Below are 22116 nucleotides of genomic sequence, written 5' to 3'. Positions count from 1 at the left end.
GGACGGCTGCTCTACACCTGAGCTATGACACTGCGACTTGGGGTGAGTATAATGCCGGTGTCTCCAGATGGAGGGCAAAAAACATCGCTTTGGCGGTAGGATTCAGAGGTTTGCGCCTCACCCCAAAAATATACAAATGTAGTGGCATGGCTCAGGAGTAGAGTGGCCATCTCCTAACCTTGAGGTTGTGGGTTTGGTCCTTAGTGTATGAAATGTGTACAAAAGCATTAAGTGAGTTCAACCTTGGAGTGACTTTTTAACTTGAAAGAAGTTGTAAAATGTACAAAAAAACGCTTCATGTAAAATGTACTTTTTTTAATTTTGGAGTGAAAATGTTGCTCTGATTTTTCAAGTAAATATCACTCACCATTTTTTTACAGTGTGAGCACCGACTTTTGCAATTGCACTGACAAAATTAACATAAAATTCCAAGACAAATTAAAATGTTTGAAATTCTAATGCTCCTAGTGATAAGAGCTATCCATTTTCTATACTGCGGGTCGCTATTAGGATCGCAGGTGAGCAAGAATCTTCCTCAGCTGCCTTTGTGCAAGAGGCCAGGTCCTTTTTGGCATTTATTTGGAGCTCTGTTATGACATTTCAAAAGTTGCTGCTACTTTGTAGGTTTCTCAATTTTCAGTGATTCACTAGCTTGCGTGGGATCACAGAGATTGGCTCTCTACGAACCACTTTTCCTCTGATACCAAAATACAGCAAGTGGTCGCCAACAATCAACTGAGCATGTAGGCTCCCAATTTTCATTTTCATTTACCTTTTGTGATTGTTTAGTTGCTATTCCATAAAAATAGTTTGGCTCAAAAGTTAATGATATTGATTCTGTTGTGGGGAGGTTTCCTATAACCGAATGTCAGTGCTTCTAGTCTTCCCCAGGTAGGCTTTCTTTAAGTCAGCCAACATTAAAAAAGCAACGCAGCATTTCTAGTGGCAAAAGTGACTTCCTCTTCCTCTCTGATTATACAGCTTACAGTTTTTTGGGGATGAATGTGTTGTTCGTTGTTGTCATTCTGCTGTTCCCTTGGAAACTTTGCTGTCTCCAACAGAATAAATGTCCTCATTTACACAGCCTCGTTTTATTCATCCTGTAGCTTTTTATAAATGATGGCAGCTCTGTGCTCTTTCTGCCAGACTCTATTTCACATTTGTCTGTCCATATTCATAGAGTCATCCCCTTTCTGAATTCTTTCTTCATTACAGTAATTGCTTGGCTGGAGTGGATGAATCTTCACTAGTGAGCAAGCAAACTGTCATTGGATGAAAATGAAGCAGGTGTTGAGAGAGTGGAAGCTGCACATGCACACACACACACACAGGCGCACGAGCATGATTCACGGCAGAGAGGTAAGTGAAAAAACAGGGTAAAAAAAAATTGAGAATAAAACTCTAATAGCATTTAGTGTGACGGGCCACCTCCATGTTTCAGTTGTCCTCTAAAAGGAAAAAAACAATCTTCTCTAGACGATATGGCTGGAATCGTATTGGAAAGTATCCAATGACTTTGTTAGTTGCGATCTACACCCTGTTTTTAATCAGACTGGTTTTCACGTTCCTAATATAAAACATCCCGCCAGCTATACAGTGCTCCGAATTTTGTGCTAAAAATAGTGATATATTCCACAATCCCATGCGGCAGACCATACTGGCAGTCAGCTTCGCCTTTTCTTTGCAAGTGCCGGTAAGCTAGTAAGTGTAAATATTTTGATGACTTTACGTGACTGGAAGTTTTAAGTGGACTTGGACAATTTTTAGTGATGGAGATGAATACGGGGACTTTAAGCAGACAGGCGAGTGTGCAGGAAATTCCGTTCGATTGGATATTTGGATAAGCAGCCAGTGTTCTGTCTTTCTCCGCACTGTTTTTTTTTTCTGGGTGCAATTACATGGTGGGAGATGAGCTCTTTTGACATGTTCATGCCAAGCTTGTGACAAAACTTTCCCAGTGTCCACGCTATACAAAGACTGTCACTCTTAGTACGTTCTGCATTGAATGGTTGGTTTCTGTTGCACTACGTTGCAAGTCTTTAATTTTATTCTAATAGTATTTATTTTAATTGTGTGCCTATATCCAACCTAAATATTGAATCGAAACGGGTGAGCCTGTGCTGAGCACCACTGTGCTTCTGTTTGTTGCCAATGCATACTGACTGTGTCCTTCCTCTCCCAGGGAGTCCAAAATCCAATTACGAAGTTGTTGAGGCCAAAAATCGAAAGTTTCCCTGACAGCCTGTCTCAGGGAAATGTTGAAAGTGCTCATAAGGACATACTGTAAGTCGGCATATTGGCACATTCCACGAGAAGGTGCTCTGGTTTTTGTCTGGTCCGGCGACTTCATATAAATGGTCTTGATTGAATCCTTTACACACTTTCTGAGTCCAGAAAGAGTGCTTGAATCCCAAAAGCTTATCTGGGTTGGTGGGGGTAGGTACTGCTGTTTATAACTTGTCGTGTTTCCTTGTAATTTGTTATGCGCTGACTGCCACATACAGTATACAGTGCAGCGCTTTGCATACTATATCTCAAAAGGAGAATTCTATCAGATTATGTTTCAATGATTCTATTTAAATATATAATATTATATTATTATTATCCCATTATTATAATTGTGACAAAAATTAATGTGCTCCACTTAAAAAAAAAATTCGTAACAACATTCAGTGTTTACACATATCAATGATATACAACAAATACTGATCATGCGAGGAAACTACAGGAATGTTATTGATGTTATACTAATCAGAGTGGAACAGAGTAGAGGATGTATTGAGAAGGTATTAAAAAAAAAGGAAGAAGCATAAAATCATGTTTGACATTTGAGTCTGGTAAAAAGAGAGAGGATCAGATAAAAACGAATAGGCACAGGATTAGAGTTTATTTCTCTCTTGAATAGATGTGGGCGGAAGTGAGAGGAGGGCCTGTGGACAGAAGGAAAGACAGAGACTCAGAAACCGCATGAGGATGTGTTCTTTGTTCTGATCACAAAAATGTCTTATAAAAAATGTATTTGGTTGCTATTTTCATTCTCATTCCCAAAAGCAGTTTTTAAAAAAAATGAGCATAGCCTGTCCAGATTTGTTAAGATTTGACAAAATGTTGCCTCATGGTTGTTGGGACCAGGCCATAGAGGCAAGAGTGAAAGCCAACGCTTTTAGAACAATAAGGCAAAAATAAATGACAACTCAGTCCAGATTATCCTCGAAACAGAGGAGTGTTTTAAATGACATCATGTAAACGCTTATTTCTGTCTGTACAACCCAATGCACACTGTCTGTCGTCTATTGACACTCCAAGCACCAATACATCCGTGATTGATTCAACATATTGTCAAATTATTCTCAAGAGATCCTGAATTTTCTTTTCCAGCTCGTATGTCACGACCTGAAACATGATCGGGCTTGCAAATTACAATTTCTAAAATATTATACCATGTAACAATACCTAGTCCAAAAATATTTTAATAATTCCAGTATTTGATGTAAACAAATTGCAGCTCTTGTGGAGAGAGACTTTTAGGCCTGTGGTAATGGTTGGCCTTTGGTCAAGATTGACTTGACAGCCAATATTGGAGTCGGGCAGAAAACTCAAACTCAAACAAGCAGGTTTTTGTCCGTCACTCGAATTGTCATTAACCTGGTGAACTAAGAGACCTTCAGACTGACAGAAAATGTGGTGCGTGTCTCTCATGAGTGTATTCACGGGGGAGAATATACCCGAGCTGCTTCGAGTGGACTGCATTGACAAAATATGGAAACGCATCACCAGAGAAACTCAGCTTTGGCCAGTAGTTAATTATCGTACCAAGTCCCTTGGCGGTTCCTGTACAGTAGGTGGCGACAGAGCCGTTATTCGCCAACCAACTAAGTGGACGAGAAAAAGAAGGCGAAAGTGAAAGTTCGCGACTGTCCCGTTCTAGATAACGGAGAGATTTTTGCACAGACAGGAACATGGTTGAAATACCAGTGACAGTCTGATGATGATGCACGGACAGACCGGTGAAATCTAATGACGGTCCTAAAATAGCGGTGACAAAATGTAATCTAGCGATGGCGGAAGCGTGGCTAAAATAATACAGTATGGTATAAAGAATGTTGTCTTATTCCTTGTTAACTGGTCTGAACTTATAAACGCAAAGCCTTGATTATTTGATTGAATTTCCACTAAGCTACTCAAACACTATAATATTCATTAGCTGCAGTCCTACAACTCCTCCGTTATAGTGTCATATTTTAAATGTTTAATCAAACCTTTGATTAAGATCCCTGAGTTTAACCTGCAAAAAAAAATGCTCCTTAAAATTACAAAGTGTCTTCTCAAATGAAGTTATTGATTAGCAAAACTGCTCCTCAAAGAAAGTTATTTTGAGTCTTGCAAAAGTTTGAACTGTGAGTGTGAATGGTTGTCTTTGTGTCTTTTTATTGACTTGTGACTCCCTAGAAAAGGGATGGGTGATGTCTGTGAAGAGAAATATGGCAGTGTCCTCGAAAGAATTGAGTCTAGCTGGTTCATGTCACTTCACACTAAGGGTTGACTGGGAAATATTGTCAGAGATGCAGCCTGTGTCCACACATGAATCAAAATGTGAAACTTCTCCCCTTAAAATGAACCTTTTCACATTAAAAAGTCAAATCTGTCAAACACCATGATATTGAACATATATATTTTTTTTTGTATGGTGAGGCAGTAATACGCTTCCATAGATACATAAAGGTAGCAGCAACCTTTAACTATTAGAACGACATTGCAGTATTTCTTTTCACAGACACCATCTATGCCTTTTCTAGGATGTCTATTGTCAATCAAAGGGCACTACTAGACAAACAGCCAGAGATAGGCATTCCATCCCAGGAGTGGCCTAAGCAAGAATGCAAGTGGGATTTCTTACGTCCCTTTAATCGGCCTTAACTGGGTCAAGTACCCACGGACGCCCATTTCACTGATAAACACGCCCAGCCTGTCTTGCGCAAAATGTGAAAGATCAGGCCTGGGCCATAGGAGGCATGGTCTGACAGTAAACAATAAGGTGGCAATACATTTGGATTATGAAAAGTCATAACTCATAAAAGTCAACGGACACAGTAGGGAAATATAAGATGAAGTTATATATTCAATCATCTTGTCATATTCAATAACACCATTACAAGTCATTTAAACTTGCAAGGCGCCCCACTGAGGTCATTTGCATGTAACTCCAAAATTCGATTGCCTTCGAACTCTTTAAAATCGTTTAGTGACTGCGGGTCAAGGCAACTGCTTGAGGCCAGAATCATCTGGCAACTGGAATGAGTGAGCTCTGTGAACTAATTACACTGATGTAATGCACTCATCAATATTTAAGGGTAATCACAAGTCTTTCCAGCTTCTGATTAGCTACAGTATATATAAAAAAAGAAAAAGCTAATGGAAGCAATTTAGTTCCTTCATGACTCTAACATTTTGGGACGCATAAACGAATCCCTCTTATTCGCTGAATGGTGAGTTGTATTCTATTTTATAATACACCAAATAGATCAGGCGTGGGCAAACTGCGGCCCAGGGGCCACATGCGGCCTTGTTAAACGTTTTAGTCCAGCCCGCCGAACTTGAAAAAAATTAAATGAATGAACCATGTTAATGTTTTATTTTACAAATATTGTGGTGTGTCAAAGAGAGATATTTTGTTGAAATTCTTTTGTTCATTTTCATTTAAAATTTTATGTAATTTTTTTCTTTGATGAGGTGAGGTTAGAAAAACACTCCATCCATCTGCTCCTGGTCCAGCCCCTCTGTCAAATTTTAGAACCCATTGTGGCCCGTCAATTTTAATCTTTGCCCACCCATGTTCTAGATAGATGGACATATTGGTCCACATAGTCACTGCCCCGACAAGAAGTGAAATTGAAGAAAATGTATCTGGTCCCCACATTTTAAACATTGCAAATAATCACTTCCACTCCTTCTTCATTAGTGCTCTCCTTGCCTGAGTTTGGTTATCATCGAAATTTTGTAGCAATGTCTGATTTTTAATTGTCATTTTTTAGTAGCTGAACACTGAATTGTACCGAGGTGTGAGTGTGAGAGCGGATTTGTTGGTCTTTGTGTGCCCTACGATTGGCTCGCAACCAGTTCAGGGTGTACCCCGCCGACTGCCCGAAGACAGCTGGGATAGGCTCTAGCACCTCTGCAACCCTTGTTAGGAGAAGCGGAACAGATAATGGATGGACGAATGGATTTTTTTTCACAAAATCAAAACTAAAACCAAAATCTGTTGCAATGTATTTTTTTAAGGTGTTTTCATAATAAAGTGTTTCTCTAAAAAAATATTCATAATTTTGGAGTTTCTTTGGGAGATTTTCATCCAGAGCACAGTCAGAGGTCACTGATGTAGTTTTGTCCAAGTGCTTCCACCTCAAATTCATCCAAGCATGCTTGATACACAGCCGTCATCCTGTAACAGGGAAGGGCCATCCACCAACTGCTGGAAACATCATTGCCCAAAATGTCAATTTAGGTTTTTCTGAATAATAACTTCAACCAAGTTGTGATATGTTATATATGTGAGTGGATACTTTAGTCTGTAAAGTGTAACTAAGCCAGAATTCAATTTATGAAGAGGTCAAGAATGTCACAAATAAAGCATAAGAATACATTCCATAAACATATTCATATTGGCTTTCCTTTTTTTTTTATTTCGATTTCCATCATTTTCTCTCTCTTATTTTTGAAAAATGTGAATTCTGAAATAGAAAGAGAATACACATTGGAACTCGAGTGACTCGAATAGTGTAGAATAGACCTCCACCAAGGGCAAACAAGTATACGTGCCTCGTCAAAATTTACTGTACCTGCTTGCCTCGTGCTGTTCAAAAAGGGAGATAAACATTCAATGTTTTATTTTCTCCAAACAGTATTGCCATGAGAGGATTTTCTTTTCAGCACTCTGTTCTTGGCACGTAGCGTAAATGTATGAGCTCCATGAATGTGAAGAGTGTTTAAAAATTCAGACAAACTGCCCCTTTATCATTGGTGGGTCATTTTGCGCAACGTAAATGCAAGAGTTTTATCCTCTCTTGGTTGATCTTCGGCTCTGCGGTGAAGCAATGAGCTAACTGTGAGCCAAAAATACTGCTAAACAGTTTCCGTTGAATTTTGAGTGATTAGATCATTTGTACCATAGCAGGAGTCATCCTCCTACGCTGCACATTTGCAAATAACAACATTCAACCAGTCTAAATTTACCTGCCGCTGAGACAATTACAAAGCTGACATCCCTGTGGTAGAATTTGTTATGCAGTTAAAATGAGCCGTCTTACTGATTCCTTTTCTCATCAAAACAAATAAATCCACCATGACGGATGATCATAGCAAAAAAAACAAAACAATAAAAAACAGATGATTGCTTCGCGCCTTAGCATTTTTCCGGACTTATAAAAGCCGTGTTTAAGTCAAGAGCTCGTCATGCTTATGATACAGAGCAAGAAGATACTCTACTACAATTAAATTACGTTTGGATTTCTTAAATCAAGATTTCATTTAGCTTAAGGGTGAGCGGTGTGTGTCGCAACAAGATTTGTGTTACCTTTGTCACTTCTTTAATGACTAATATTTTTTTTTAGATTCTGAAGCGACATGACAAGACATATTTTGTTCTTAGTTCAGGTTTGATCCGAAAGCTTTCTGGAGGCTGCTCCTTTTAGGGTGTCATGATTTTTCTTTTTGTGTATGCTTCCCTCATCACCTCCTCATCCCCAAAGATATTTGAGGCGAACTGCCTGTTTATTTCACACTGTTTGACACTGCTTGCTGCATTGTGACCAATGTGACTCGTGAGATTAATTGTATTGTATTAATATGAAAGCAAAAATATAGTGGGACTTCAATAAAATTACTCTTTAAAAAAAATTAAATCCCATCTAGTTGGGGGGGGGTTCTAAAGCAAAGTAGAGGATCATCTGGTGAGACGTTTTAGCCCGATTTTGTTGGATGGTCTTAGTAGGATGCTAACAGGTATGCTTGAGGGGAAAGATTGTGTGAATTTAAATGGCTCCCTTACACATTCGCCTTGGCCATTATTTGTATGGTGACCTTCATCGCTTACTTATCTGAGGTCTAAGCATTTCACCGCCAAATCAGCTTTATGTACAAACAAATACAACATTAATTTGAGAATATTACAACCCAACAACCCTCTAAATCTTGTCATCCACGGCATTTTGCAGGAGTTCAACTTTGAAAGTTCCTGTCTTCCCTTCTTGAGGTACTTAAAGCTCAACCCCCACAGTCACGTTGCAAGCCTGATGCATCCACTTTGGAAATCCTTTCAGTCCTCTTCCAAACCGTGAATTATGCCTGAAGCTGATGATTTAGGGAGAAGGTGTTTTCAGCACCTCTAACAAGTAGAAGGCAGTAGTGCTGCAACATCACACGTAACTGCTCTCTGTGTCCTACTTTGGCTACAAGATTATCTGATTGTGATTTGCCAAAGCCCTTTTTTGTTGTGGTGGCACTCATGGTGATGTTCAGGTCTTGTCAGTTATCGCATTATAATTTTGAACGCTTCTGTCGGCAATTAAAAGAGCTTATTCTTCATTTGGGTCCACTTGCCGTTTTCATTTTCTGTCCAATCTGCCGATTGTGACATCATCAGACATAAATGATCAGACTCACAGCTGTCATATTGCAGTGGTGCGCTCATGTGGATGCCCAGAGGGGCGTAAGAAACACATTTGAACTTCAGTATTTATCTTCATGGAGAGGATTTGTGGCTCAGACGAGATAGATACATCGCATTAAGTGTCTATGAATCAGCTCTTGAGTGCTATTGAATGTTATGCTTCTGTTCACAAAGACAGATTTATTACCTCAAATAAATCAATGAGTGTGGCAGAAGAGGGGACAATGGCCTCGCAACAAGAATGTTATGAGTTCAAAATAATCCCCCTTGGAAAGAAATATATGAAATCGGTATATATATATATTTTTTTTAATTAAAAAAGCTTCTCAAGAAGCAATTCATTAGAGCAATAACATTTGCCCATCATTTTTTAACAGAATGTGAATATGGTCATATATAATATATGCCCTACTAATTTGTAGAGTAGGCACTTGTTACATTTATTTGAAGCTATAGTCTGCAAGTGACAGAATAATATTACTTAAGCAAAATCATGTATTATTTGTAATAGTTCTCCACTTAAAAGTCAATTACAAGGGGGATCACATTGGCTGATCGTTAAGGTGAACGAACAAACAGTAATATTTTGAAATATTATGTTTTCCGTATGGTCCCATAAGTGCATATGATATATCTATGATTGGCGCATATGATTTCGTTCTTTACCATTATATGTGGCATTGTCTTTAGTCTGGCATCTCTGGACAAGTGAAAAAAAAGCAGTACAGCACATCGTGTGATAGATTAACCGATTTATACATTTATTTACTGAACATTTTCTCCGACTGCTTTGAACGCACCACCAGCTGCGTCATTAGTTATCCCATGATCCTTTTCACCAGGAAGTGGGAGGCGAGTGAGTTGTTTAATGTTTTGGCTATGATGGAGGAAGATGAATTTGAAATTGCCGATGATTTGGAGGCAATTTTGCATCTCACACCAGAAGTACAACTGGCGATTGAACAGGTGGGTTTGAAAGGGGAAAAACAGGTTCGAAGCGCATTGTTGGCGTATTTGCCCTACAATACGACGAGGATGTGTCACTGTATACTCGTTGTGACAGTGGTACTACTGTGTATTTATTATTAATTTCGTTACGCCGACTGAAAAGGCGAAAAAATGCCCCATATATGCGTTCACTCTTCTTATAGTTGTATCCACATACAAATGCCAACGAGCTAATTTAATATGATGGAGACCTTTCCATTTGCTAATGTTACAAACCACCTTCGGCTAGTTTTAAACGAGATTTTTATGTAATATGTTTGAATATTACATATGAGTATTAAGTATGACGCGGTGACTAAACAAAGTTTGTCATGTGTACTCAAGGTATTCCCAAGTCAAGATCCGCTTGATAAAGCAGACTTCAATGCGGTGGAATACATCAACACATTGTTTCCCACCGAGCAGGTAAAAAAAATTAAGTATTTTTAAATTATTTTTTTAAACTATGTTTATTGAACATATCAACGTACGAAAAAAATGTTCTCGAATTTAACATGGTATTTTATGTATACTCTGCTTTCCATTTAAAATAATTCTGAAAAAAAGTTTGAATGATTCCATTTGGTATTGCTGATGTGAGATTTCACAAGAAATATATTTTTCTTTTTATTTATTTCGTTTTTTTTAATTATTTTTATCGTTACTAAAGAAACCAAAGAGGAACATTTTCCATTTGAAGAGTGACGTCAGATTCAATGTAATCAATAATAAATCGTCTTACAACTTTGCAAAATATGTCAGTACAGTCACACTGCTATAATAAGTGAACAGGACCAAATGCCGCTGTGTTGGCATGAGGCCAGCAATGAAGTAAAAAGGACAAAAAAAATAATAAACTGTCTAACTGGGCTTCTGTGACTGCTTAACAGTTTATTTTAAAACTTGATAGTTGGCTAAATATTCCCATCCACACACAAATGCTTGAAAGTAGCAGGGTCTCCCACGATGCATGCACTCCTCTTGCATATATTCGTCCTACATAGATGTGAGACGTATGTGTGTGTGATGTGATTCAAATCTGGTAATCCTCATTCCTTGAGTCACAATTCGTGCACAGCCCTACATGAAACACAGTGGCGCCTGACGTGAAAGTTTAGGGGGGTAACAGTTACAGTCATTTTCTAGTTACCCGGTAACACGCACTTTAAGACGACTCGCAAAATAAATATTCACTCTACTCATTTTCGCTATAATACTGTTAAATAGGCTGACGTGTGGAGTAACAGTTTGTCACCCAAAAAATCAATAATGGAAATTTAACTAATTAAATCCCAGCCCTTTTGGTTTTTGACTGATCTTGCATGGCACACAAATTATTGTGTTCTAATGCAAGAAAAACATAAAGCCTACCCAAAGAAAGATTAGACTCTCTTCTTTCATCGGAAAAAAAAGTATGTCTATATTTTTCTGTTTTTTAGTTGACAGCTAAAACAGCTACATTTGGTCAAAATTCCCATTTCTGACAAAAAACTGAGAAAAAGAGCTTTTTGCAAAGGCAAACATTTCAAGCACAACCTTGACGTTAACACTACTATTTTTTCTTTTGTGTCAGCTGAAACATATACATAATATTTTAATGTTTTCCTTCTATAAAATAAATAAAACAGCGCGGCCAAAATTGCTTTTGATAACAAAAGTTTATTTGCACCTAAAAAAAATATTGAACTGCTGAACTACATACCAAAGTGTGAGTGAGTGTGTCCGTGCGTGCGTGTGTGTGTATACACCGCCGTCTGCTCCACCACATACAAATGACCTTTTTATTTTTTTTATTTTTTTATTTTTTTGGCGTGTGGTGTACATTAAAACAATTGCCTTGGTGCAAGGGTACACTACACGTCTCACACCAGAAACGTGTTTTGCTGCGCTTGCAGACCTGGCATTTTTGCTGTGGCATAGTTTTTTTTTGTTTGTTTTTTTTGCCATCGGTGTCAAATATTTTTCTTAGAAAGTGGTACAAACCGCTGGGTTTTGCCTCAAAATAATTGTTTGAAAAGTGGTCTGTGCCATCGGCGATGTGCTGGAGCAGTTCGTTGGTAATAAACTGCTGCTTGTCTTTGGGCCGGCAGCCTGAACCTTCCCCAATCACTTTGAGATGATTGCCCTGTAAATTACAGAAATATAAACAATTGCAAACATGATCTATATTATTGACGAAGTATGCATAATTTTACTCACCTTTCTTTGCATCAACAATGCAAGGAGCTCTTTGCCGTCGCACTGCACATGTATGGGACATATTTTGTCTATATGTAAAGGACGCGTGATCTGTACCTATATTATTCGTATTACAAGCAATTTCATCGTATAGTAGGGCATACTGATGTGCATGAAACTGATGAGAGCATGAGGGGTGACTAAGCTTTGAACGGGAACTTACAAGCTAGTTAGCACTGGCCTCCTCATTCTGGTGGTTCATGTGACAATTTTCTGTTGCTTTCACTAACGTCAGATATTCTTCTGACAAATTGGGGTCCAAATCCAGCTTGTATTCATCGACTTCGCTGCAGGAATACTCGGGTGAGGCAAGCGAAGCCTCTTTGGATGGGTGCTTGCTTTTACGTGGACGAAGCGACATCCTCTTATCAAAAGCAACTCCATCACATTTGTCATGCCAGTTGGAAATATTTTATTTATTTGTTCTTTTTGACCCAAAAGGTGAGGTGGATTTGATCTGGGAAGAGCGATGGATAAAGCAGGCTAAACTGATCATTTTAGCCTGCTTCTGTAACACCGTAGTTTGAAAGCATGAAGTATTCGTAGAGATGTTACGTGAGGTTAAGTGCTTTGATTGGGGATCTAACGCCACATTGAAATTTAAATTTGAAAAGGTAAATTGATTAAAAAAATACATGAGGTATAAATTTTGACATGGTTTACATAATATTTGGGAGACGGGCTTATTACTTGACTTTTTTGTTTCTTGGTTTAATGACACAGACGTACTCCTTTGACGAGAATATCTGATGTTAGTTTGCATGGTTGCCGTTTTGTTTTGCAAGACAACCCACCCAATCATTGTATGTAGTGCCTTTCACAAAATTGATGATCAACATTGGTTTCCCTGTAAACCCTTTTGAGCTGGCTATTCCACCACCAGGTGGTTTTACGATCTTTTCCATATAATTATTTATGGCTTGCTATTACCTGCTGGGTTTTTTTTTCTGAAGGATATAGAAATAAATGTGAACCTTTTGGGAAATATTTGTCAGCGCAACTCCACATACACAGAAAATATATGGGGAAATTCTTTTCAGGTCAAACATTATGAAACTGTCTACGGAAAATAGATGGATGGAAGGTCTTTTCATGGCTGGGAAAAACTGTAACAGTCTTCTTGTGTAGGTCTCCTTCATTTCCATGAGGGGGCTCTGTATGCCAATAAAATACAAGTGGAACGGCACGATCAATCAGAATGTTACTTTATGATTTAACATAACTCATTTTACTGAAACACGGTCACATAAATATAGCATAAAACAGATTTTTGAAGGCTAATAGTGAAGTGTTGCTTCAATAATCACTTCTTTACTTTATTCATTTTCTTCCCCCCAGTCCCTTGCTAATATTGACGATGTGGTGAACAAGATCCGTCTGAAAATAAGGTCAGTAGATCGCAGCGTTTCTGTGTTCATGTGCTGCACGTACAATATAATCACGTGTTACATTCTGCAGGCGACTTGATGACAACATCAGGACAGTGGTGAGGGGTCAAACCAATGTGGGGCAGGATGGCAGGCAGGTGAGTTGACCCGTAAGAATCCCTAAAAGGCACTTTTTTCTGACGGTCAAGTAGCCGTTGTATTGCTTTACACATGCTTATTACATAGTTATTCATTACTGTTTTTGCACACTGTTACCTCATTTAAAAATTCAGGGGGATAGGCTGCATCAAAAACATGTTGAACTAGGGTTGCTCAAATATGGGGGAAAATATTAATTACAATTATTTTAGTAATAATTTGACAATTATTCCAACGATTATTTTTTGGGTGGTACAAAACAAAAATGAATTGTAAATGGAAACAATATTCAAACAAATGAAATTTATTTTGCCTTAATTTATTTTACGTAAATGTCTGTTGTAAGCATCACAAAAAAAATTGTAATTAAAAAATGTGATTAATCACAATTAACTACTGATTTTTCTTTTAGATTAATTGGTTAAAAAATGTAATGACTTGACTGCACTAATAATTATATATATTGTACATTACGATATTGTTCTTACGATTATGCCCATTGTGAAATTGTTAAGTATATAATAATAGTAATCGTAATTTAATTCTAATTAATTGCACAGCCCTATGTTGAACCATCAACATGTTTTTTTGTTTTTCTTTGTGTGGGGAAATGATAAAATGAAATGTCAATTAACTTTCTTGTCGCAGGCAACACCAAATGGCAAACAACCCTTTTAATTTACACTCTACTCTTAAATCAAATTTCCCATTGCAGTCATTTGATCGCATCAAAACGTTTAGCATTCCTGGCTGGCAACCCAACTGTTTCCAAGCAGATCAGAGAGGAGTAAACCCCACGCCACAAGATATTCTTTGAGTATAGTCTTTCAGAGACATCTGAGAAGTGAATGCTTGCTCAAGTGCTTAGATTTGGCCCAAATGCTGGTGCTTATGCTGGGTCTTAGGGACTAAGACCCAATGACAAATCCTCTGAAATGCAAAATGTTTTACCGGATTATACACCTGAGACTGATTACAATGTGATAATTGGCCAAGAAACATCCAATTCAATGAAAATGTTCACAATATTATCAATCTCCAGAAGTCACGATGCAACCCTTGGATGCTCTCATCTTTGGAAAAACAGGAATCTTCTTGCTTTCCCTTTCATTTGTCCCAACTGCAATCCACGGAAAAGCACATGATGACTCAGATTCATCTCCATTGCGCAAACTGTACCTTTTTACAAAAAACAAAAAAAAATGTCTGGGAAATATATCCCCTGTGTATGCTTCTTTTAGTAAAACGGCAGGCTTTCTTGTAAGAGCAAGATGGAAAAGAGCAGCCTGTGCATATTTAATTCAAGCCTTTTCCCAGTCATGGGTTTGTGGTTGAAAAGGAACATGACACCTGAAGGTTGAGCCCTAAAAGTTTTGAAATGTAAACTTCATTTGCTGTGCGTTGTCTTCTGCTGTGGTGGCCCCATCCGTGTCTTTTCCAGCGTGCTACTGTTTGGAAGCGGAAACACTTTAGTACAACCCCAGACGAATAACATTATCAGGTTGCACACACACAATAACTTGAAGTTGTTTTTCCAAGGCCACGAAGCAATACCAACATTTCCAGAGGGAAAATGTTTTCTACAGATGGAAAGAAGCAGAGGTGCTCTTTTCAGGATGAAGATTGAGACATAACAGCCGTAATAGAATAAAAGGAGCAATGTTGTCTCCCGCATTTTTTTTTCTCTAAGCAAAATGTGACCGTTGGTTGACACAGAAGGAGCTAACTTTTACGAATTACAGGGAGTCTGTTTTATTGTACTGCAGGCTTAATGATAGTCAAGTGTTGTCATGGAAGTCTGAGGAACAGTACCCTTAGCCTGAGTTTGAACCTGGTCTATTGGCTAAAAAAAAAAAAAAACTGTGCACTGTCCATTACACCAAAAAGCCAAGCTCCATTTGTCATGGAACTCTGTGGTCCACCACGAAACTGTATGTAGTCTGCTTTTTCAATCTTTTTGTGCAGAGATCAGTGACAAACTGTTCGACGTGTGACGTTTAGCTGTTTGGCCCATAATGATGAACTCGGTTGGAAGGACACTTTACGCAATTAATTCTGAAGATTAAAATTGTGCATCAGTGGTGGAAGAGGGGAGTTCATGCGCTGGATAACATACTCACTACAGTTGTGACTTTTTTGTGAATGTGTTTTATGATACTCCCTTATATTCACCTCACACTGCTTTATATTTGGTGTGTGCGCCTGGCATGCAAGGAGAGATGTCAGCGTGAAAGGGGTGTGCAAACAGTGCGCCATCGATGACGATGGCGCCTTTTTGAAGGGCACCTTGACAGAAGCCAGGGAGCTGACTAGTATCTCTCTAAAATGAGATATTTGCAAATTCGAACTGGGGCCCGCTGCCTCCAAAGCCCAAATGGCGACAGATGAGCCACGGCAATATCATAATTAACATGGTGTTACACGTGCAGGTGCAAATTCTGGCATATGGTACTCAAACTCGCCTTACTCCTCGCATGTGTTGGATTAATGTTCTTTCCTTGTATGTGTTTTCCGCTTGTGTGTGCTGTTTTTTTATGTCTGGCGTGGTTAAAACGCACTGCATCAAAATGTTGAGGGGCCTTTTCCTAAAAAAAAAAAAAAAAAAGCTTCACGTTAATATTTAATGTCAATTTTTAATATTTCATATTGTCAGGAAAAGCAGTTCAGAGGCAGTTTTAGTTTCCACACTTAGCGCGTGGGGGATGATGTATTTGACAGATCCATTTATTTCTTTATTCTGACACCGAATCAGTTCTTTTAAGCCTTTCTAACAATGTGCTTTCTGCACTTGTCATTGAAAGTAACATCTGGGACACAAGCAGCATAATGCATTAGTTTTTCAGTTATGTGTAGTGATTTTAAAGAAAAGAATCCCGTCAACTGCAACTGTGCTTAGATCGAGTTGCAGACTAAGTTTTTTTTTTGGCCTGTAATCTTTTTTTATAGGATTGCATGAAACACTATGCTACGAGTTTAAACTGTTAAAATAATTCCATTAGTTTGATTGATTTGTGTTGTGTTAAGATCAAATTGAGGCAAATCCTGTACTCACACTACTTTAAATTCATGTCAAGAAGATTTGATGTTTTCTCTCGCTTGTTTAAAGGGATCATCCAGTCGGGATGTTCTGTTTTTCAACAACAAGCTCAATTTATGTATGTTTTTATCAGGAAGATTACATTTAGCCTGCATTTGCAATTTTATCAATTTGTTTTGGAGTAACCAATTCAAAACGAAGAAGTTAAAAAAACTCCTCCTGGTAATGAACAGTATGGCCACACCCCCTTTCCCTCCCCACTTCATGTCTTGGTGGGAGTCACGTCTGGGACAGATCACAATCTGTCCATTCAAAGTCATTGTAAATACGTCGCTAATAAAGACAAAATAACAGGACCGCCCAGCCCCAAAATGTATGTGGTTGTCTCCACTTAGGCACAGCTCTGAAAACTTCATAAAACGAGCCCTAGGAAATGAGCAGCTTATGTTCAGTTTATGAAATGTCTGTTTTCTTTTATAAGTCACCAAGATACACAATCAATGCGTTCCAAGAGGCTTTTCGAGAGGTGAATTGTCTGTCCATCCATTTTCTGCACTGCATATACTTACTAGAGTCATGCGCTGGCATGCTGGATTTTTCAAACTCCAAATCTGAAATTTTACAAATATCTGAAATATTGTGCAGAACTATTTTACATGTTCACAGGTTGAAGTGGACAAGAGAAGTAATGTGCATTTGAATTTTGGTGGCGGCTGGTCGCTGTTGTAGACAACACGACGTGACAAAACCGAGCAATATTTCCTTTCCTCCCTGCTGTGTCAGACAGCTGAGAGGGAAAAAATAACGAGCTAAGCTCCAAACGGGAGTCTGCCAATTCGGCGTGAATCTCATTTTTAAAAAAGCCCTTAAATCACCCAAGAGACTTTTTGGGTGAATTTTTGTACTGATGTGATTTTGACATGCTTACCTCTTATATAAGTGCCAATGTCCATCCCAGTCAAGTGTTTTAACATTTTGAAGAAGTTCTTCTCTCCCCTTCAAAATACCTCATTACTGACTATGCGATGGGACATGCTGCTTATTTCACGTTGAAGGCATATACTGTTGTGTTTGTGTGGAAAAGCAGATAGGATCTCGGGCATGAAGGCGCCTGCTGGGCAGTGGTCTCCCTTTGCTTACCTCTGGGCTAAAATACAGGAAATGAGCACTAGGCTGCAAGCCAGATTGATTCGGCTGAGTCTGCATGAGTGACAATTGCAGCCTTGAACGATCTTGGCTCCTCAGGATGTACAGATTTTCTTTAAGATCACCTACAGGGAAGTGCTTTAAAATAATAGGGAACTCCCATTAATCCAACTGCCAGATTCAATAGCAGTTTATCCTCCTCTTTCCAGTTCTTTTCTTTGTTTCAAAATAAGGCTACACTAAAGAGAACAAAATCAGAAAAGTATAATCAAGTTTTGATGAGTGAATGACTTTTCCATGCTATTTATCTGGTAATATTTTGACAAAATCTCTTATGGTTAGATGATACACATACAACTAAAGAAGTAATTGAAGTCTATATCGAACTTATTCCAGCACCGAACCGAACCAAAACCGATGTTTGGTTTACATGTTATCTGTTTGTGCGAGTCCACTTTCTATGACAGTCACAGACTTAATGTGAGAATGCATCTTAGAAGTGAAAACATTTGAATCCTGCTTCCTGCTAATGTGGCAAAGTAGAATGATGATGAGGCCACCACAAAGTCACGATTAACTACTTTCCAAACTCTTGTCGCTTCTGACGTGAGGCAATAAGCAATCTCAAATGCTCTGAGGCGTGTTAGTACCTACACAGTAATAAAGTTGTTTGTGTTTTGTTAAAAGGACAAAAACGCTTACGGTCCATAAAATCCCAAATATTGCGATCCTTCTTATAATTTCAGAGGTTAACGAATACTAATGTGTCGTGTCTTCCACACTCATAAAAACCATACCTGATGTTATTGTGACATTTGCAGGCACCTGGCGAATCGTCTCTGGTGGGATGTCGCAATGCAAACAAATAAGCACAGTACAATGCGAGTTCATAGTAATTTTCTACCGTATGCTAAAATCAATTTTAAACATTCACTAAAAATTACCACCCCTTCTCTGTAATGATTAAAAAAAAAAGCAGGAATTCCACAACTTTTGTATAATTTTAATCAATGTTATTTTCATACATTAACTCAAGCTGCGTTTTAGATCACATTTGTGGCTAGGGAGACCCACGACTTTGTGTGAACGCAAGTGCAGCATCAGATGTCATAACAATACCTTTGTTTTCAATCTGCCAAATTAGAGGACAATGTTTATTAAGATGAAATGTAAGAACTGCGCACCGACTTTTTTACGGCTCGAACTTTATATCAGCAAATGAGGTTTGTTGGCTGTGTCAGAACTGCAAATTCTCTCTTTAACCTTGATAGTGACAGCCCTCATGTTGAGCTTCGTCTCATGGCCCTTTGCCTCATTTGAGCCGGTGCCCGGTTGGCCAATTAGACTGAGTCTGACATTACAGGCAGGATTAGCAGGATAATTTTTCACTTGGAGCCACAGCTCGTTGTGAGAGTGAAAAGAAGTGATCCCTACAAATCAGACCCAGACTTTGACAGCAGTACTACCAGCTGTATGTTGTAGTTTAGATTATTGGGAAGACTACTCTGCATGTCGTAGCAACCAACCCCATACATGGTGCCAGAGCTCCTGCCCACTAACAAAGCAAATCACACCATCACCCAACACACTTAACATTACTGATATTAAATAAAATCCAATATAATAACTGACTGGGTTTTCAACATTTTCGATACATGGTGTGTGAAAATTTTTAAGGTTAACTTGAGTTTTTGCCTGCGTCCATCCAGATCCTGCAACTGGTGATGTATAGAGAATATTTCATATTTAAAATGGATTAATAGTTTTTCTAAGCTGCGATTAATTTATGTCATGTGAATTGATGATTAACTTCTCAGCTCCTTTCTGGACTCACTCTTCCTATTTTCTAACGTTTTTACAGGTCTACTCACAGGCTCTGGGTGCTATTTTCAAAACTTATCTTATCAAAGCTTATCTTTGATTTTAATATTGATGTTTGTGATTTACGCAGGCTTTAGAAGAGGCCCAGGTAGCAATCCAGCAGCTCTTTGGAAAAATCAAAGACATCAAGGACAAGGCAGAGAAGTCTGAACAAATGGTATGCACGCGCACACACTGACAGCATTGTGCACCTTTCGTCAATTATAAAAGATAACAGTGGGCAGCCTTTGTGCAAGTGTGTTTGTGTGTCAGGGGAACATTTTTGACTTGAGTGAGTAAAGGAAGGATTGGAAGTGGGGGGTAGGCCCTCCCTCAAGGTTTCTAGGCAATTAGTTCTCAGACCAGCATGTGTGTTGCTCTTTATCTTAGCTGTGGATCTCCATTTGAAAACACATTTTCTTCCCTGCCGTTTTACTCAGTACATTTTCTCTGTTTCTGTCTTTTGTTGTTCTTGTCCTTCCCCTATCTTTGATTTGTCCAACTGGCTTTTTTTTCCTTAGGTTAAGGAGATTACCAGGGACATAAAACAGTTGGATCATGCCAAGCGCCACCTTACGACATCTATCACCACACTGAATCATCTGCATATGTTAGCGGGAGGTGTGGACTCTTTAGAGTGAGTACACCTGCACAGTATGAACACACATTTGATTAACTAGCAAATATGTGCAGAAAAAATTAACTCAGCAAACATATACGGTCTTCTTTTTTTTTTTTTGCATTATACCAGTAATTGTGTATTTTTTATAGATTGAGAATGAGGTCATATATTTAAGTATACAATGTGATTTTGCATCTGTGCTATAAATGGCGGTGTTGGTAGGGGTGCTCAAATGAGCACCCGAGGTTGTTGCTTGGTGCTCATTTTTTTCCCAACGCCCGATGAAGATAAAGACTTAGAGCACACCTGGGGAAGGATTGTGATTAATATGTGTAGATTAATCCGATTAACCTCTTCACTAGCAGCCCAGGTAAAATGAATATACTTTTTGGCTTCTATACCCGTCAATGGCAGTGAATGAGTTGATGTCCAATGCAAATGTCGGTCATAAACTAAATTTGACAACAGAGTGAAAAATAAAACGGGAAATATTCAAGCCAGCGGGCTATCCAGGAGCTTGGGTGGACGTGACTGCTGCAGTTTCCTGGAGAGATGTACAGCGGAGCTGCTCACACTCACAAATTTTTTTTAATGTCCAGTGCACTCAATATTCCACCATGTCCGCAAAAGAGAAAACATTTGCACAAACACAGACATGACTGGGAAGAGACGCATCCTTGGTTAGACAGCGTGAGTGCAGCTGATTATAAAAAATTCGTTGGCGAGTATTTTGAATCGCTCATGCTGGGCTGTTTGACATTAGACAGCATGCATCCGGTGAGCAACCTTGCAGACATGTAAGAACACAGAAGAACCAAGCCTCTGTGTCCCCGAGTTTTTGGACGCAATCATCTTCTGAGGCTGGTACGGTATGACACATTGTGTTATGATTGATTCAGTCCCCTGTCTCCTTTTTCTTTTGCCACAATAACATGTCAGAGTGTGAACACATCTTATTTTAGCAGAGCATTGTTGTTAACGAGATTAGGATGAGGTTTCATTGGCCCCAAGATGCCAAAGTAGGCATCCCATATTTTCATTTAGCTACGGTCCAGTGCACTTTTTTTCTTTTTTTTTGCACCGTGGACTGCTTTTGCGAGAGGACATATTTTGATGGACCATAGAAGCCACGGCGCGGCATCACAGAGATAACCGTCTGTCTCATGACAAATGTGGTTGAGTCAAGCCAGCCGCAACGGTTGTTCATCGACTACTATGAAACACACTGCGAGGGTCTACGTCAGAATACAAAGTCAGTCAAGCTGCAATATTAGTGCGCTAAAGTGCAATTACAGAAAACAACTAGAGAGCAGTTCAATTTCCACTCCTCATGCTCACCAACGGAGTTCTTACAGTACGTGCACCCGCGGGTATTGGTCAGTAGTAGACTTGAAGTTTTTAGTTCTTGTTTATTTCACGTGAATACAATTAACAAATCAAAATTGAACAACGATACACTGCAGTCCAGTTTATTGCCAATGTAGATAAAAGGCTTTTCGTATTAAAAAAATATCATTGTATTTTCTACAGAAACTCTGACTTATCAGTAATTTCTTTTATGCCCAGACCCCCGCAGATATTACAGATACCATCTCATGCGAAAATCACTCAAAGCATTGAATGTTTATGATGATCAGTACTGCAGACACTTCTCAACGGATTTGCTAGTAGAAAAATAAGCATTTGATGACATACATTTGTGTGCATCCTAATGATTTGAAGCTAGTACTTAAGTTATATTTTTAATCAGTACCAACAATTCAGTTAATTTATCTGAATGATATCTAAATATTTGAGTGCTGCCTTTTTATTCATTTGTTTTCTTTTAAATACAGAATTGAAGACCTTTGACAATGACAACATAAGTAAACTCGAGCGTCTCTGTGTGTGTTCCAGGGCCATGACCAGAAAAAGGCAGTACGGTGAGGTGGCCAATCTCCTGCAAGGAGTCGTCAATGTACTTGAGCACTTCCACAAGTATATGGGCATACCACAGATCAGGCAACTCTCTGAGAGGTACTTAGCACATACAGTT

At 38.7% G+C, this 22116-nt stretch overlaps 1 protein-coding gene across 2 annotated transcripts in view; it reads left to right on the top strand.

Moving 5' to 3' along the window:
* The first annotated feature begins 9479 nt into the window (after positions 1-9479).
* vps53 (VPS53 subunit of GARP complex) overlaps positions 9480-22116 on the top strand; it is a 29829-nt gene continuing 17192 nt past the window's right edge. For both annotated transcript variants that reach the window (XM_088300584.1, XM_088300583.1), the window contains exons 1-7: positions 9480-9631; positions 9998-10078; positions 13229-13278; positions 13349-13415; positions 19551-19637; positions 19981-20096; positions 21978-22097. In XM_088300584.1, coding sequence (XP_088156710.1) covers positions 9491-9631; positions 9998-10078; positions 13229-13278; positions 13349-13415; positions 19551-19637; positions 19981-20096; positions 21978-22097 — 662 coding nt within the window. In that variant the 5' untranslated portion in view covers positions 9480-9490. The remainder of the gene's footprint in view (positions 9632-9997; positions 10079-13228; positions 13279-13348; positions 13416-19550; positions 19638-19980; positions 20097-21977; positions 22098-22116) is intronic.

Source organism: Idiotropiscis lumnitzeri, chromosome 7 (assembly GCF_059441095.1).
Source record: "Idiotropiscis lumnitzeri isolate Australia: NSW breed Sydney's pygmy pipehorse chromosome 7, RoL_Ilum_1.0, whole genome shotgun sequence".
In the NCBI taxonomy this organism is placed as follows: domain Eukaryota; kingdom Metazoa; phylum Chordata; class Actinopteri; order Syngnathiformes; family Syngnathidae; genus Idiotropiscis; species Idiotropiscis lumnitzeri.
This window is presented reverse-complemented; position numbering and strand designations above follow the sequence as displayed.